At 35.8% G+C, this 19,013-nt stretch overlaps 1 protein-coding gene across 1 annotated transcript; it reads left to right on the plus strand.

Moving 5' to 3' along the window:
• The first annotated feature begins 819 nt into the window (after positions 1 to 819).
• Positions 820 to 18,521, plus strand: LOC104893079 (hypothetical protein). The gene is made up of 5 exons (XM_010679153.4): positions 820 to 1,302; positions 2,942 to 3,037; positions 3,136 to 3,184; positions 4,144 to 4,259; positions 10,593 to 18,521. Exon 5 carries the CDS (start codon positions 16,422 to 16,424, stop codon positions 18,216 to 18,218), a length of 1,797 nt encoding a protein of 598 aa, XP_010677455.2. The 5' UTR covers positions 820 to 1,302; positions 2,942 to 3,037; positions 3,136 to 3,184; positions 4,144 to 4,259; positions 10,593 to 16,421; the 3' UTR covers positions 18,219 to 18,521.
• The last annotated feature ends 492 nt before the right edge of the window (positions 18,522 to 19,013 follow it).

Genomic DNA, 19,013 nt, shown 5'->3' on the forward strand with positions numbered 1-19,013 from the left:
TTCTGTCTTGCAGGCAATCAAACCGGCTTATACACTCAAAGGATACCAGTTCACTCCAACATACTTATTCCGTACCGGAACATATGTCATAACTCGTATACGGTCTTTCTAAACATAATAGGCATACTTAGTCGAGCATGATAATCATAGTCTTGACTTATGAATCGTGTTATTATTCTTAACATCTTTATTTTAAACATAAGAATTGCCTTGAAGTGATAATAATAATAAGTAATATTAACTTACAATAATCCACATTTAATGACTTATAAATATGGTTCTCGAATTCTGATTATTTCATTTTCTATACCTTGACTTAAGCGCATATATAATAAGTTATCACCATTTAATAAAACTTACAATATTATTACAACTTATAGTGACTCACCTAATAATATTATCAACTTAATTACATAAACCAAAGATAAACTAAAGTCATTATAATCCTTTATTATGTTACAAAGGTCCTGTTCTCTTCCGCATAAAACAATTGAACTAGACTAAATTGAAATGAATAGTGATATGTGAGAGTAAAAGTATTGTCAAGAGTTGAACTGAATTGAATTGAACTAATCTGAACAGAATTGAAAATAAGTTGGGAAAAACATGCTCTTAATCATTTACATATACCAAGTCAGTATTAAAAGGGGTTTATGTAAGAGGTACATGACCCCCCCAAAACAAAAAAAAACCTTTCACATGTGCACATTTATGGCCCAATGGGTTTTGCTGTTTCTGTCAAAGGCCCAGTGTCAACCAATCAGGAACCAAAACGCAAACGCAATAGATTCCCAGACTTCACATCATCTACAGCTCACCAACTTACGAACCCTCAGTAGTCAGCACATTTGAAAATTCTCCAAAACATTCCACTCTATAAAGCCCGTTATCCCTGCTCCCGCCATTCATTTCACACTTCCCTCGCAGAAGAGAGAGAGAGAGAGAGAGAGAGAGATGAGAAAGAGGGGACGAGCAGCGACTAAGAAGACATCGGCGGCCGATTTTCTAGTATCGCCACCAGAAAGAGGAGCGGCGAACCCTCGCAAGAAGTCCATCGAATCATCGCCGACGAAATCTTTCGATTTCACGCTCAATTCTCCGATGACAAACGCAGGAAATCGCCGAAAATCGCCGTCGAATACTTCGCCGCTACGTAAACCGGAAGTGTCATCTTCAATATCGGAGCTGAAAGAAACGGTGTCGTCTAATCTTGACTCCATCAAGCGTCAGGTTGAGCGCTCTCACTCTGACATCCTCAAGGAAGTCGAATCCTCTAATTCTCGCCTTCACAAGCGCTACAAGGTCACCTCTCTCTCTTTCTTGTCTTTGAACTTTCCTTTACTGATTTTATTTTTTTAAAAAATGGACGTTGTTGTCATTGAAACACTTGAATTGTGCAATCCGTGTTAAGAGTTAGGTTATATCGTGTCTGAATATTTCTAGGTTTTCGCTGATATCTTGCTGAGTATGAATGCTTAGATTTGTTGATTGCAATAAAAGGCTGAAATCGTGCGATTAGGTTAATTTAGGAGAATTTCTTTATGCATTTATTGTTACGAGTAACTGAAATTTGAGTTACAGGCGTAATTATTAGTAGTATTAAGAGAGGCGTAATTGTGATTTCGGTTTTCGAGTTATCACATGCTGATTTCTAAGAAATGCCAGAATTATGTGATTCGTTTCAGTGAGCGACTAGGATAATGATATGAGAGTTTGTCTGCAATTGTTGTTTCGAGTAATTAAAATTCGAGTTACAGGCATAGTTGCTTGATTGAGTTTTTTACTTGACGAATTAATGGATTCTAATCTGGATTACATATTTGGTTCGAGATGATTAGATTATAAATTGCGAATGAAAAATGAAAAATATGTGCTTCTTTCCTCAGAGATGAGAATTTTTAGATATTCGCTGTGAACTCTGGTACACGTCGAGAATTAGTTTGCGCCGACAGTAGTAAGCTAATGTAGTTACCTAGCGGGCTTGTTTTGTTTACTTTAAGTTCAGATATGGTTGAATAAGTTCAGATAAGTTCTGTTCAGCAAAAATAAGGTATGACACAGTCACAAAATAAGGTTTAATGAGTTCAGATAAGGTGTAGTAAGGACTATAAGGTCTGATAATTTCATATAAGCAAAAATAAGTTGAAGACTAGAAGAGGCCAGCGTAGGTTACACAACTAGGTATAGTGTCTGTATTGAATTTGGTCTTTTGCTATTGTGAGTTTCTCATAAACTTCACGGAATCATGTAATATTGATTTTACATATGACTACCAACCTTTCAAACATATTGTTAAATAGTCTAGCACTTTCAAACATATTGTTAAATAGTCTAGCATCATAGTATGAGCATCTTTCAGTATGCTAAACAGCTCAAATGCACTGAAATTGTTTTCTTGAGATGTTTATTGTATTGGCCACTTTGTAACTAAATCCCAATCTGTATGTTGAATGAATCACTTCAACAAGTTCCTGTACTGAATTAATTCATCTGTTGCAGTGGAGACTTTTTTGTTTTCTTTACAAATACACTTTAGTGTATGTAGTGAGTTCAGCATCATGATTGTTTGTGTGTGCAGGCTGCACCTTGTGACTCCTTTATGTCATTACTCTCGACTCAAATGTGGTTTTGCAGTTTCATTTTCTCTTGTGGTTCAATTGCTGATTCAATAACCTTTCAAAAACAGTAGCTGATGAGATGTTTTGGCAATTTTGATCGTGGGTTGAGATAGAGGTGTTAATTAATTTTATAAAGACATTAACAAAGACTTTGAATCTCTTTGCCTCAAAATCCAAATTTCAGCTTAAATCTGTGCCGCCAAATGGAGTATTGTCTGCTTTAAGTTTGGAATGGACGTTGCCGTCTAGATAGACTCACAGACTAAATATACTCTTTGCTGTATGGAGAAATACAACTACTGAGACTTTGATTATGTAAACAGATTCAGACTCAAGCATGCCAGCAACTAATGGATGAGATAGACAAGGAATTTAAGAAGATGTCTGAAAGGATAGCTGAAAGCTCTGAAGCAATGAAGGTTTTCATTATTGTTTTCTTCAGCGCACAGTTGCCACTTGCATGTTCTAAGATCAATGTTTGTTAGATTGAAGTTAATTTTTAAGGTTTCACCATCAGGTTTCCTATGCTGAGTTCATAGTGGACGCACAAACCAGTGCTTCTCGTGGTATGTTACTGAACTCTGATACACTTGAGCTAAAACTTGTGAACTTTTTGATTGTTTCCCAATTGTGTTTGTCTGCTGATGCGTGTTCCCTGTGTTCCATCAACCACATAGAAGAGAAACTTAAAGCAGATTCTTTTTTGGTTTTTCATTCTTGGTGTTTGGGGATATCGCAATTCTCAATGCTCAAGTCTCTGATTTGGCCACTGTTTGGTTGTAGCAAACTACTTGTGTCTTAAAGAGACTCTTTTTTAGTGCAATTATTTACAGCAAAAGACATATTATTAGGTCTCCAATTATTTTCCCTCTTTGGCCGGCCTAATTATGCCTGGAAAAAGTGGCAATTTGATTTGGGTATTTAACTATATTATAGGTGCGACTGTTTGCTGTACTACATTAGTATAAGGTTTGAAGTTCTACATGAAGTTTACTTGTTCAATTATAGTCCAATTTTGTTTGAGTTTCCTATTATTGTTACTCTATGTGAGGTGTTTGTGCAACTAAGGTCACTCGTAATGACAATGTAAAGTGCAAGTGATGCTGGCTTTATATAGGGCAGATGTGAAGGTGTATTGTTAGTTCAAAGACTATGATACTCAAATTTGAGCTGGTTATAGAAGTTACTTCTGTATTGTGGCAGAATCTATTTTCTCCTAAATTGAATCTAAGTGAACTGAACATACAGTGGCATTCTTTTTACTTTCCGACCAAATTAGAGCCTTATTTTTTACGCTCTTTTCCCTACTTGAGGTGCTTTATACAGGAATTGGTATCTAAATTTCAATAAGCTTAGTTTAGCAAATTAAACATCAATATGATGCATGAAACCTAGACTGTGGTGTACATTATGAGTGAGAAAATAACTTTTCAGTGTGGAAGTTGTGCGATTAGAACACAGTACCTTAAGTTATAACTTCTTATGTGAGCTGATAAGTTTGCATCCATCCTTTTTCTATATGCAGTGTGTAAGACATCCATCCCAGAGAAAGCAGAGTCTTTTGAGAAAGCTATCGATGCTCTTCGGAACCGCTATGGGATCTTTTGTACACCGACTTAAGTTGCTGTATCCTGTTTCCTGGTAAGTGAAAATTGCTGTTACATAAGTTTCTCACTGTGTATGGGTATATGATTAGTTAGCAATTGCATGACTAAATGAGGCTTCGATCATATTGATGATTCTGTTTTCTCTGTGCTATATACTCATCCTGGTAGTGAATCAATTTGCTAAAATTTTGAAAACTTGGTTCCATAAAAATTGTTAATGCTTTTCCCTTAAACACATTGTTGTTCACAACCAAATTTAGGTTGTTTCCCTTGCACACTCCAACACGAGTCTGCTCTTCATTCAATTGTATCACGCCTTTTTGAAATTGGCATTTTCGGTGGAATTTCAGGGACAAATCGCTGCAGTCCAGATAATATGTTGTCAGAAAGATCGAGTTAAAGACACTTACTTGTAGATGCCCCCTTTTAGCGTTCATCCAAAGGATAAAACATTGTACATAGTGGAGTTTCCAGTCTAGCAAACAAATAGGTAAAAGAAGTAGTAGCATACTAGGTTGAGAAGGAATCAGGTTCATTTGGAAGGGTTGAACATTAACACAAATCAAGTCTTCTTTTTTCAGAGTGCTGTATTTTTTTTTTTTTTTTTTTTTGATTAGGAAATTAAGTTAGCCCAAGAGCTAACCCCTACAAGGCTACTAGCCTGTAGGAAACACCAACACATTGGCTGGTAAGGCATGCATAGCATGCTAAGGAAATACCCAACATATGCTGGGGGTAAGGATCGAACCCCTGACCTCAAGGGCCAAGGGGGAGCGCTCTACCACTTGAGCTAACTCCCATCCTTTTTTCAGAGTGCTGTATGAAAAAAGGTCAGTGCTCATTTAGCTACTTGACATATATTCTGATTCTGGCGTTATTTCTGCATTTAAGCTTCTTTTCATCAGGTCAATTATGAGTGGCTTAGATTGTCTTTCATGCTGGGAATTTGTCTGAGAATCTTGAAACTTCTTAAGCCATCGATAATGAGTAATGATTTATGGCTTATTTTTAGTTAGCTCTGTGCTTGGAGAAGTCTTAGTCAGACTCAGACCTTTATTTTGTCTATGAAGTACTCCAGAAGAAAAGGGTCTGGAACTCTGGATAGCTGAATGGGAAAATATTCACCTTGTCATTAATTAATACTCCAACCTAATATGCTATACAACCAAGTGAACCAACCTATCGGTTTCCTAATCCCAGCATTACTTAGGAAACTTTGCCTGCTTAGCTACATAGTATTAATGTCAGGCGCCTAAAACTACCGAGTTAAACAATATCGTGCCACTTTCCTAAACCCATGTACACACTGCTAATCGATACTTCATTCTTCTCAAATCCCTATAACACTTTGACTTTTGCACTATAACACTATTCATAATACTTAACTTGACCACATCATCTTATAAATGCGTAAAAATCAAATAAATGCTGTTTAATAGTCTCAATGTATGTATAAGGGCTTACATCATTCTACTCAGGCTGGCTTGGGGACTTTGGGGTATTAGTCAGATTAACGGAAAGCCAAACTTGGTAAAATCAGATTTGGTGGCGCCACTGCACAATTTAAGCCATTATATTCCTCCATTTGATAACACAGCATAGGGGGCCACCAAATCACAGAATATTTGAAGTGTCTATGTGATAACGAGAGAGATAGAGATGAGTTAAAGAGGGACTTATGTCATGTATCAATATTATTAGTGAACCTATTAGCAAAATAAGAAAATGTTGCATTTATCTTCCTTTTTTCAATGGAAGTTGCAATTATCTTGAAACTTTCTAAAATGTAAGTGTTCCACTTATTTTTACAAAGGAGGAAGTATTAATTTTAATATTTAAGGTTAAATATTTAAGGTCAATTTCACACCATAAGCGATTTTATAAATTCTGCTCGACTAGAAAGATTGATTCCCAAACTGGACTCAATTTAGTTTGGGCCAAATTGGACTTAAAATTCTCTATGATGTTGTAATTTACTTTTTTTGTCAAAAAGTAGTTGTCACATAATCACATCGATGAAACTATGGGGTGAGCAAAAACACCAGATACCAACAAGGCAACAATTATTCAGTAACCGCTGAACTATTTCAAACTCCGCAACTTTCAGTATCTTTATTCTTTCCAAGCCATGCCTTCGACAATAAAGTGCATATCATTGCTCTCAGTCTCCAACACAAAAAAAAAAAAAAATTAGATTCTTGACATGTTTAAGATTAGATGTCCTTGCTCCATCCTTGACTTGGACAAGACTATCAATAATTCAATACACAACCGCTGCTAGTATTGGGTGCCCTTTAACCAGTTCACTTCTCAACCACTCATCGTCACCTATATGACCTATCCCCTTGATTAATTATGGCCCTACTGGCTACTGCTGTCCATGTTCCAGCCAACCCTATTGCCCATACTCTCACAATACCCGGTGCCAACTGCCAGTATCCTCTTCAGCGTCCCCAACTCACCCCTATCAATGCAACTTCGGCATCTCTGCCCCTAAGGTGCACCATCACCCTCACCCTCACCCTCACCCTCGCCCTCACCTTTGAAACAATGTCTGCCAAACCTGAAACAGTTGCTGAAGCTCTCACAAACCTGTTCTTGTATAAAGCAATGGATGGAATTCGCACTTTGGAGCACATGGAACTTGTATCCCCTCTTCCTCCCATACCCAGAACGTTGTTGTTTCCATGTTTGGGACCAAGTGCAATGCTGATGGCATGGTTGGCTCAACTCGTCACTTAGGTTTTCATCAATGGCCTTTCCCGATCTACAAAGAAACCTTAAAAGTTTAGTTGAGAACCAGCAACCACCCGTCTCATACTTTCTTTTGCCGTTAGCAAAGATTGGTCTTTGCCATAATTAGATATTTACAATGCCTTCCTCGAAGACACTCTTGATGATGAAGTTTACATTAAACACTAAATGACTAAATATAGCCCGTCATTTTCCAAAAACAAACCGTATACCACATAAAAGTGATTTGGTTAACATAAATTTTCTTTTAATATTCAATCGACCAGGATTTTCTGTTAAAACTAATTTATGAAATTAAGGCGTTGGGAAAATAAGTCAAAGAAAGAATAAGAACCTAAGAAAGTGAACACATAATATTCAGACACACACTTGGTCATGAAATTTTCTTTAACACCTAGTATAATAGTTTATATGTTTAAGGATGTGTTTTCATCCCTTTAAAAAATATATTAATTTTAAGAAGGTATATTATCTTGATTGTAGTTCCTTTGATTAATAGCATTATTTAATTGTAGTTTCCTACTTCGTTGAGCATGTTAAAATTTAATCCTTTGCTTTTATAATACTAAGCACACGATTCTTGTTAAATCAAATAAAAATCTTATGATAATATATATATATATATATATATATATATATATATATATATATATATATATATATATATAAGTGAGCTCATATGAGAATGCATACTTACATGAGAAATGAGAATAAATTTTACTCGTTATAACTCTCATGAATAAATGATGTAACTCCAAAAAAAGAATATTAGAAAAAAAAAATCAAAAACAATTTTTTTCTTTTTTGGGCTTAAAATTTTTTAGGGGGTATGACTCTAATGAACAAGTGTTGTAACTCTAATCCAATTGTGTGGTTGACATTCATTCTCATTTCTCATGTAAGGAGCATTCTTATGTGATCTTATCCATATATATATATATTATATAAGTCAACCGGAGCTATGGTGTCCCTCAATGAAATGTCTTTTATTCTTAGTTAAACTAGTCTTCTATGCACGTGATGCGTGCGTCGATGGTTTGAGTCTATTGTTAATAAATTTCATCAAAATATAATTATAGAAATGTGATTTATTATTGTTATACAAACTACTGTAATTTATAAAGTTTTTAGAAATTGAGATAAACATTTAGATGTAAAGTTTTGTAGTCAAATTAAATTTGTAGTTTTTTTATTGAGTAACCATTTTTCTTATTATGTCAAGTTACTTTGTTAATGTTTATTTAGTTTATTGTTGGAATTTTTGACCAATTTCTATATTAGGTAAGGATATAATTGTACAAAATCTAGATATTCAATTAACTAAGAAAAACTAAAGAAAATCACTTAACATTCTTTTATTGTTCATCAAGTTAATTTTTAAAACCTAAAAGAAAGAATAATTAAAAGAAAATTAAAAAAGGGTAAGCAATCGAGGTTTAACCTACGAAATTTACCCAATCAAAATTTTACCCATGCTTATATATGCTCAAAAAGGCTTGAATTTATGTTTGAAAAAATAAAAATAAAAAAACCTGATTTTGCTAGTATATATATGTAAAGAAAAAACATTAGAGGATTTTGATTGCAATTATTTAGTTCACTATATTTAATTTTTTTTTCAAAAAAAAAACCCCAAAATTGGGGAAGGTATGCTTATATAGGTTCAAAAGGGCTAGAATTTATGTTTGGAAAAATAAAAAATACAAATGTGGTTTTGGTAGTCTATATATGTAAAGAAAAAACAGTAGAGGACTTTAATTGCAATTATTTAGTTCATTAGATTTATTTTTCTTTTTCTAAAAAAAACCCAAAATTGGGGAAGATATAGCTGTTTTTTTTAGTTGAGGATATAATGATATAAGAGGGTGGACACTAGCCTCTTCCAACATAATAGAGATTGATATTGATATATCCTCTTATTCTCCATATTTTCAATTTTGAACTTTTTGAAAAGAATAATATTTTTAGCCTAAACATGGTTAATTGCATTTTCATTTCAGATTTTCTGACATTCACTCCTCTTGGCTCTTATTTCCCTGATTTCATTTTCTCATTTTTCTTTATTTACTCTCTCTAACTTATTGTATTTTGATTGTTTCATTTTCTCATTTGTTATACAGACGATTTTTTATAACAGTTCACATTAGCTGATTCCAAATGTTTTCGAGAAAATTAAGGCTTGACTATTGTTGCTCAAATTTTCAAAATATCAAACTAAGCTGCAATTCTAAAATTGGTAAATCAAACATCTCGGGGAAAAAAAATGATTTGATTGGTAGTCTGGTTTACAATCGCTTTGCAAACACCCCTATCTCTTACTAAGGATATATTTAGGAACATAAGCTTAAATAGAGTTGAAACTAATAAGATAGCTGAAAGGAAGTAAACTGATAAAGTAGTTGAATTTTGAGCACTTTAAATTGAGATGTTATATTTGATGGCAACTCAATTTCAATTATTTTTTGAGATTAAATTTTATTTAAGTTCTTGTTTCAAACGCAATTATTTATTTTAGGTGATTTAAACTTTTAGTACCTATTTATTTAAGTGAATTAAATTTATTGTCAAACAGAGATTAAGACCACATTTTTTTGGCTGAGAGAAATTGAATTGGACTGAATTAAAATTAACTGAAATGAACTCAATTGAGAGAAATTGAATTGTGAAAGAAAATTAAATTAAAGTGAAATTAATTGAACTGAACTACCATAACCTAAGCCTTTGACACGAAAATCCTTTGTATCATGATTGGTCTTTCCCCACCGGCAGACTAAACTTGCAGTTTGGCAAGATATGATTAGCCTTTAGTCAAATCTCATAATTCGATATTTTGCAGATTTTGCTGATATTTACATTAGTTAGGTGTATCTATGTCTTAGTTGTATTGCTTAGTCAAAGATATCAAAGGAGGTTGTTGCTTCATTATTTAGGACGGTCTTGCTCTTCATCAATACTATGATTTTATGTTAAGAGTAGTTAGAGCGACATATATTTTTCAATAATATAGCTTTCTTATTTTCGGAGAAATAGTGTTTCAAAATGGTGGAAAATAATTATCCACTTATCCTAAGGGTAGAATACACTTTTTCCTTAAGGAAGGAATGCCACTATTTCCTTCAGATTTTGTTACATTTTGTTTCCTTCCATCTATCTTTTCCCTTTCAGATTTATTCTTCCTATCCTCTCTTACACTCCTCCTTGCAAATAACTGAACATAGGAAAACCAATTTACAATTATATTTTCCACTGAAAAATAACATTGTCTATTAAAATTGTTTGTCCCATCAAATGGGGTCCAGATGAAAATTATCAATTGACCTAAATTTCATACTTATTCCCTAATTTTATAATGAACCCCGGATATTTGGAGCTGTACTAATCCCACAAGATCTGGAACTGGAAGTGGGCACGAAACTTCAATTCGATATGTTGGATTTGTTTAAAGATTCTTCCAAACGAGTTGTGCTCAAATAGGCACCACGTAGTTTTCTATGGAAGGGCAGCTGTATAGAATAAGAAATATCTTTGACTTCCATGTTGCATTTATTACTTATTGATAATTTTCAGCATTATTTTTGTCCTGCATTATTATATGCTGGATTTCTTTTGACAGGTATGTGGTGGAATATTAGTCAGTCATTTGAGTCACATTGAAATGAAGGATTCCAGCAAGAAAAGTAAAAAGTTTGACTTAGTTAAAGTGTAGCTTGACTTCAAATTCCCGGCTTAATAACTAATTGACCATTGGCCAAAGCAAGCAGAGCTTGTAAAACTTGGAAAAAACTTTATCAACGCAATAGATAATTTACTTACCAGATATGAACTTTAATAATTAGTAAACTAGTACTCAACAGAATAAATTATTTATAATTGTCTATTTTTAGTGGATAGTCTACCTAATAAATAGATGTATTCTGTGATGGATCCAAAAATTTGGGAATGGTTGGTTCCAGTGTATGTTGCTACTACTCATTTCTCATAATTTCAACAAAATTCTGCTTTGCAATTTCTTAAGTTCTGGGATAATTTTATGGGAGAATTCTGATTTTTGTTGGGACTGATTTTTCCAATACTTACATGGCCTGAAGTCAAGGCTTTCATTCTTTTGGTTGTTGATTCCTACGGCTTTGTGTCGCTGCCCTGCCTACTAGGGATGCGCATTTCCGGACACCTCATCCGATCCGAGTGCCTGATCCAGCTCTGATATGGGTAGCTCGATGCCTAGAGCTTTCTAGGCTACATAAAGAGAGTATGCTTTGAAATTCTGGTGATAAAAATGCTTTGTGTGAGTTGTGTCACCAAGTCCTTGCTTATCGTGCCAAGAAATTAGTTTATGTTGATGTCAGTCACAAGCTAGGTATTCCCCCTTTGCGACAGCATGCTTGGCCTGGATGATGTCATAATTCTTTTTGGTGAGGGTACTACTGGTTGCGAGCATAGCAGAAAGGCAAGGCCTTTGTTGAATTTGCGGTGGCCGAGAATTTAGATTATGAGATGTCCGCCAATAGTGATGAACCCCGGCGATAACAATGACCTTGGTGATGATTCAAAGATCATCCCAAACTTGATTGATGATGAGTTCTGTCGACTTTGGTTGCTAGCCACATATAATACGGGTCCCTTGATGGTTAAAATTGATACCCCATGGCGTATTGATGCTATTTAGCGAGATTATTGTAGAATTGGGGAGGAGTTTCCCGTTTTCCTGAGAAGTATAAGCTAGTAGTGTCTAATGAGGGTGCCATTGTGACTAAATGCGGTTTATGCTCAGCACTTTGATTACGGGGTATGTTTTCCTCTTGATTCTAGTGTTGCGAAGTTTTTGAAGGATTTTAATGTCTGCTTAGCATGATTGACTCCTTTGGTTATTCGCAACATATTTGCGTATGTTTGGGCTTATCGCTTCTTAGGCTTCCCAGATACTTGTGATTTGCTTAGACACTTGCATTAGTTGAGGAAAAATGTGTCGGCTTGCAACAAGGGTCGGTGGTCTTTATATACTTCTCTTGGTAAGAGGATCATTTGGCTGTAAACTTCCGGCTGAAAGGGATGACATAATTGCTTTTTTTTGGGTGAAGGTTCCTGACGACTTTCCCCTTTGTCGCCATTTTAATAAGCACCGGGCCAAGATAGATCACATTCCTTTTACTAGTCTTAGCGAGCGCGAGCTAGATTCCTTTGATTATTTCTCTTTCATTAAGGAGGAGAATGATGATGGTTCTTTTATTAGGAATGTACCGAAAACTTGGTTGCCAAATGCCAACTATATTTTTGGTAATTAGTAGCTTTCAGCAATGCGTCTTTGCCCCTATTTTCGATGTCGACCACATGATACAAATGATGTGTTATAAACAAAAGATCATACAAACATACACATGCATGTATGTATGAAAAAACAAAAAAGAAAATGGCAACAACCAAATATATAAAAACGAAGGAAATCTTAAGGCAGCAATCTCATGTCGAAGCAGCAAAAAGTGAATTAGCAGGCCTGTCAAGAGGCAAATGCATCCACCGCAAAAGCCAATACCCAAGAGTGCCACCGATCTCTCGAATTTCCCCACACAAAGACTCATCCTCCGTAACATCTAAAACAGGCTGACACACCTTCGCAGGAACAACTAGGGAACAAGTAAAAAGAGTCTTGACGACATCACGTTTTCGGGATCTCTCTGCTCTCGAGCTTACTCGGGCGGATATAAATGCAAGGAGACCGACTAGACGAGGGAATGTCTATCTCAAGGGCCTCCAAAGGGTGTTCACAAAGAGAATCACCTTGATTCCCAATATTTGTAAAGTGGGAAGGTACATCAGTAAAAGGCGTTGACTGAGTGAGCGTACGAGGAAGGGTACGCGAAGATGCATGCAAAATATACATGTTCCTTATATTATAGAAAGTCAATGAATAACATACCAGGTGGATGAGTCTGGCAAAATCGCATTGCTAAAAGTTGCTCATTTCCAAGAATATACTTGGCATTTCGCAACCAAGTTATCGAAACTATCCTAATAAAGGAACCTTCATCGTTCTCCTCCTCAACAAAAGAGAAATAATCAAAGACATTATGCTCACACTCGCTAAGACTAATACCAGTAATGTGATCCATCTTAGCCCACCGCTTAGTAAAATGGTCGCGAATGGGAAAGCCATCAAGGAACCTTCACCCAATAAAAGAAACTTTGTCATCCCTTATGGTTGGAAGATTTAAGTATACAGAGACCACCAACCGTTGTCGCAAGCCGTTCCATTTTTCCTCAACCAGTGCAAATGTCTAAGCAAATAGGGAGATCAAATCTATAGTTGAGAAGACTGTAGATAGATCGCACAAGGATGGGTCTATTAAGTTAGATGATGCATTATGGACGTATACGACGGCCTTGAAAACTCTTATAGGTACCACGCTCTATCGTCTAGTGTATGAAAAAGCATGTCACTTACCCGTTGAGTCGAAACACACAACATTTTGGGTTGTCAAGAGCCTAAATTATGACTTTGACCAAGCGGGTGAACGCCGAGCTCTGCAATTAAATGAGCTTGATGAGCTCCATTTGGATGCTTACTTGACTCAATTTCAACTCATGATTGAAGCTTTTTCTTGGTAAGCTATGTTCTAGGTGGTGTGCACCACTTCATGTCACCAAGGTCCTTTCATATGGTTCGGTGGAAATCACTAGTGAAGCAACCCGAGTTTACACCTACTTTTTTCCCCTCAAGCACTAGGTCACCGGTGATCCTATTATGAAGGCAAGCAAGTCTATTGCCTATCTCTTCCACCAAATGTCACATGATCTTTAAGGAGTCGAGCTAATTGACTTTAAATGAGTGCTTTTCAAGAGGCAACCCGAGTTTACACCTACTCTTTTTCCCATTTTCTTTAATTTTTTCTTTTCGTGTGATTTTATTTACATTGATATATTTCTCTTTGTTTTTGGTGTGTTTATAAGTGTAAAAAAAAAAAGCAGTTCGTAGAAAAGAAGGTATGCAAAAAGACGAGTCGCGACACAATGCTCCAGCTCACGGTGAAATGCCAAGAGATTACCGCGACTTGCGGTCTTGATTCAACTAATGGCAAGCAGCATGACTCGCGCTTTTCGAGATAAGCGAAATCTAGGTTTTTAACTCGCATCTCCCTCTCTTGTCCCTCACTCTATTCTTTCGACCCTCTCTCTCCCTCACAAACAAAACTCCCCATCCCCCCTTCACTCACCACTCTCCCTCCACCTCATCAACCACCACTGCCGCATACACCACCACCACCCCCTACTCTTTTCAACCACCTCTACTACATACTCCACCCCAACTCTCATAACCCCAATTTCCACCCAAATTCCCATACAATCAACCCTCATCAACAAAAATCTTAGAAATTGGGCCTTTTTGCATTGAAATTTGTTTCGTGAAATTGAAAAGTGCAACACCACATTGGGTACTAGATTGGCATATTTGGTGTTAAAGTGCATCACATAATCCCCTTTAAAGTTTTTTGAGATAGAAATTTCACATTCCTACCTTCCTTTGATATAGCTTGAATTCACTGTTTTAGCTTCATCTTTAGGATTCTTTAGGATTGTTGAAATTATTCTTTGTGCATATATATGATTGGAATTTCAGTATGCATGGTTGGTTATTATTGGTGATTGTTGGCTATTATTGGTGATTTTGGTTGGAAAATTGCATTGTGATTGGTAAGCGAATTTGCACTTGTGAACCATGCCACCAAAATCCAAACGTACCAAAACAGGGAGGCTAACACTTATCGAGTGACCCCTAGGGTAGATATGATGGAACTATGTAACCTTATTGTCGAGCACTGTGCGTGGGTGCGTCTAACGCAACCTAATCATTATATCAAGCGTACTAAGTTCATTGATTATTCCGCACTAGAGACATTGGGGTTAGCCGAACCAGTCACCGAATTACTCCAAAAAATTGGGCTCGAAGGTTTTGTGAGTAAATGGGCGCCCACCTATGAGCGTTTCACCTTAGAATTCCTATCTATGCTAACAAAAAACCGAGGGTGAAAATGTTTGGTTTGAGTTCCACCTTATTGACAAATCTTATAGCCTAACTATGCAGCAATAGAAAACCATATTTGGTTGGAGGCACTTGAATAAAGCGAACTTTCACCACACCAATTATTACAATGAGGATAGTTTTGGGCACGCATTCACTCAGTTGCGTACCAAATAACAAGAGCTTCTTCTTGTGCCACCCCTTCTTCGTTATGCGAAGAGATTGTTATCTATGGTCGTATTTGGGCAAAGGGAAATCACTAACCTCCCAAGCCTAGAGTTGAAGGTTTTATGAAATCTTAGGATGAGAGAAACTAGAGGGGAAAGAGAGAGTGAAGGGAAGGCACTGAAATATGATATAAAAGTCAACAAAAGAATTATCATTTATATTAGTATGTGTAATAATTATAAAGTGTTGAAAAATAATAATAAAAATAAGAGAAATAATACAAGTTTGATGAAAAATGACATATAAGTAACAATGATATCAGTTGGTGTAATGATAATAAATTATTTAAAGAGTTAAAAAAAATGATAATAAAATACAGGATATTGATACAAGTTTGCTAAAAAATGACATAAAAATTAGTAATAATGACATCATTTTGCTTCTAAATGATGTCATTGTAAGTTATGTAAAGAGTTGACAAACGATAATCATGAAATACAGAATAATTATACAAGTTTGCTGAAAAATGATATAAAAATCAGTTATAATGATATCATTTCTCTTATAGATGATATATGTTTGTATAATTTTTTTTTTTTTTTTTTTGAGGGGATATATGTTTGTATATTAATGATAAGACTTATAATGAGTTAAAAATTGATAAGGATATAGGGGAAAATGATATGAAACAGTTTCAAAATGACTTAAGTTTGTTGAAAAATGACATAGAAGTCAGTAATTAATAATGACATGAAAGAGTATTACAAATGACATGAGAAAAATTTTAAAAAGTAATATAAGACAACTTTAAAATGATATGAAATACGCCAATAATAATATAAAATACTAATATGAGTTCACATGTGAGAGGTTAAACAATAATTTATAGCGTAAAATATCACACCTGAAACGCACTCTTGAATTTTCAAACTGATGTTTTGAAGCCGATAAATAAGCCCGTAAACGGTCAACTACTAATGCCAACTTGATAATGGCGGAAAACTACCGCGACCGCGAGTTGCAAGAAAATATGCACATCACGTTTAGTTTTTTTTATTCAAGGCTAATCAATCTAAGATTCATATACTTCAAGCAGCCAGTCAGATAGTTGCATAAGAATGACAGCTACTTTCGGATAAAGAAATAAATAACGATTATACTACGCATTTTCATGCATATATAAATTGAAGCTCATCTTCCATAAACTGGAAAACAATTCTCACTTCTTCTCCAAAAACAAAACAAAAAAGAAGTTAAACAATGGCCATTGATAATCTCAATGGCGGTTGCGCGAGCGCTAGAAGCTTTACAATACAGCTCTTAGCAGGGCGTTTCTTCGTGGTATTTGCAACCATCTTAATCCTTAGTTTTATTGGTTCTGCCTATATATTTGGTCTATACTCAGGTGACATTAAATCAACACTTGGGTATGACCAAACTACACTTAATCTTCTTAGTTTCTTCAAGGACTTGGGGACTTATGTCAGTGTCCATGCCGGCCTTCTCATGGAGGTGTCACCACCTTGGGTGGTGCTCTCACTTGGAGGCATAATTAACTTCTTTGGCTACTTCATGATATGGCTTTCAGTCACTCACCGGATTGCGCACCCGCCGGTTTGGCTAATGTGCCTCTACATCACCATTGGTGCTAACTCTTTAGGGTTCGCCAACAGTGGAGGCCTTGTGCCGTGTGTGCAAAACTTCCCTGAGAATCGAGGTGTTGTGATTGGGATATTAAAGTCTTATCTTGGGATAGGTGGTGCTATTATGACTCAATTCTACCATGCCCTCTATGGCAATGACTCTAGTGCAGTTGGTGTCATTTTGGTCATTGCTTGGCTACCTGCACTTGTTTCATTGCTCTTTGCATTTAGTGTTCGAGTCCTTGATACATCCAAAAGACAAATTAAGAGAGATAAAAAGTTCTTTAATGACGTCCTTTGTATGTCTCTAGGCCTCGCGGCGTTCATCATGGTTATGATTTTGGTGCAAAGAAAGGTCGAATTTGGCAAACCTGGTTATAGTGCGAGCTTTGCTGTTATCATCGTTCTCCTAGTACTACCTATCCTTCTAGTCTTTAGAGAAGAATATGCTCTTTGGATAGCCAAGCTTAACAGAAGCAATACCCTCTCTGAGCTAAAGATCGTGCCAAAAGAAGATGAATCTCCTGCAAAGCATCAAGCTATTGCTATCAGTAGCTCACCAATAGCAGGTCGTGATGAACAAGCCAAAGTATTATGGTATAAAAATGTGTTTAGCCCTCCAGCTAAGGGTGAAGACCACACCATCTTACAAGCAACTTTTAGTATCGATATGCAAATTTTGTTCCTCGCTACAATTTGTGGCATAGGAGGGAACTTAACCACTATAGACAATTTAGGTCAAATTGGAACATCATTAGGGTACCCTAAAAAAAGCATTAGTACCTTTGTCTCCTTAGTTTCTATATGGCAATTTCTCGGGCGTGTGATGGGAGGGCTCATTTCAGAGCGTTTGTTAGACAAATACAAGTTCCCAAGACCCGCATGCCTCACCATTGCACTCTTTGTATCGTGCATTGCTCACCTTCTGATAGCCTTCAACGTGCCTTATGGGCTGTATGTAGCATCAGTTATCATGGCATTTTGTTTTGGTGCTGAGTGGACATACCTCTTCAGTATTATATCCGAGCTATTTGGGCTCAAGCACTATGGTACGTTGTACAATTACGGCTCATTGGCTGCTCCACTGGGGTCTTTCATATTCAATGTGCGAGTCGCGGGACATTTGTATGACATGGAAGGACTAAGACAACTCAAGGCATCCGGGCTCACGAGGAAGCATGGAGATGAATTGCATTGTTATGGAGTCAAGTGCTACCAGTTGGCCTATTTTATAATTGCAGCAGCTACCTTTTTTACTGCACTTGTGTCTTTGATTCTTGTGGCTAGAACTAGGAAATTTTATAAAGGGGATATCTACAAGAGGTTTCAGGATCAAGCTGAGAAGGATTCTTCCTCAATAACTGATGAAACAGTCGGAGGGAAATCTGGAAGGAAGGAACAAGAGATGAATTAATTACTTTTTAGTTGCTTTTTCAGTCGTTAGTTTCTGTAATTTCATACAGAGTGGATTGATGTTAGTAAGTCAAAGTGTAAGCATAGTATATATTGTCCAAAACCTTAGTACTTATTACTTTATTAGCGTATTAGCTATAGAAAACTTTGTTCATCCAACATACTTGCGCTGTTTCAAATTGCAATGCAAGACTATTTTAGGTACGGTTTTTGTTTTGAGATTTAAGTCATTATAAGACATGTAAGATCATCATAATCTAGGTCATTTTTATTATACTAATGCAATAATAGAGTGTATACTGTACACATATGTGTGGTTTTGATGCATTTTGACAAAATTTCAGGAATTTGTAATATATAATATAGTCAATGTGTTAAAAGAAAAAGGTCTTAAGTGTGACTTTTTACCATAAAGGACAAGAGCAGAACGTGGATCAACAGCTTGATTGCTTAGATTAGACTTTTGCCGACCCCAATTCTTAAGAAACAACTAGCTGACCATTAAAAAACGGGTTAAACAATGATAATTTTGATGAGTGAATATAATCTAGGCATGTGATTAGGAATTGATAATATGTATTAGCAAAGGAAGCCAAAAGCCTTGCTCGATAAATAAGGTTCGAATAAAGCTAATACTTCAGAAGCTATTATTTTGACAACATGGTTAGTCAGACCTCATAAATGTTGATATGAGCTGCATTTAGAAATAAGTATCAATATGCTTGACAGATTATAATGGGCTGAACCTTAAATGAATGATAAGAAAGACGAGGAATTGAAGAAGTATATAAGAACT

Source organism: Beta vulgaris, chromosome 5 (assembly GCF_026745355.1).
Source record: "Beta vulgaris subsp. vulgaris cultivar EL10 chromosome 5, EL10.2, whole genome shotgun sequence".
NCBI lineage: Eukaryota > Viridiplantae > Streptophyta > Magnoliopsida > Caryophyllales > Amaranthaceae > Beta > Beta vulgaris.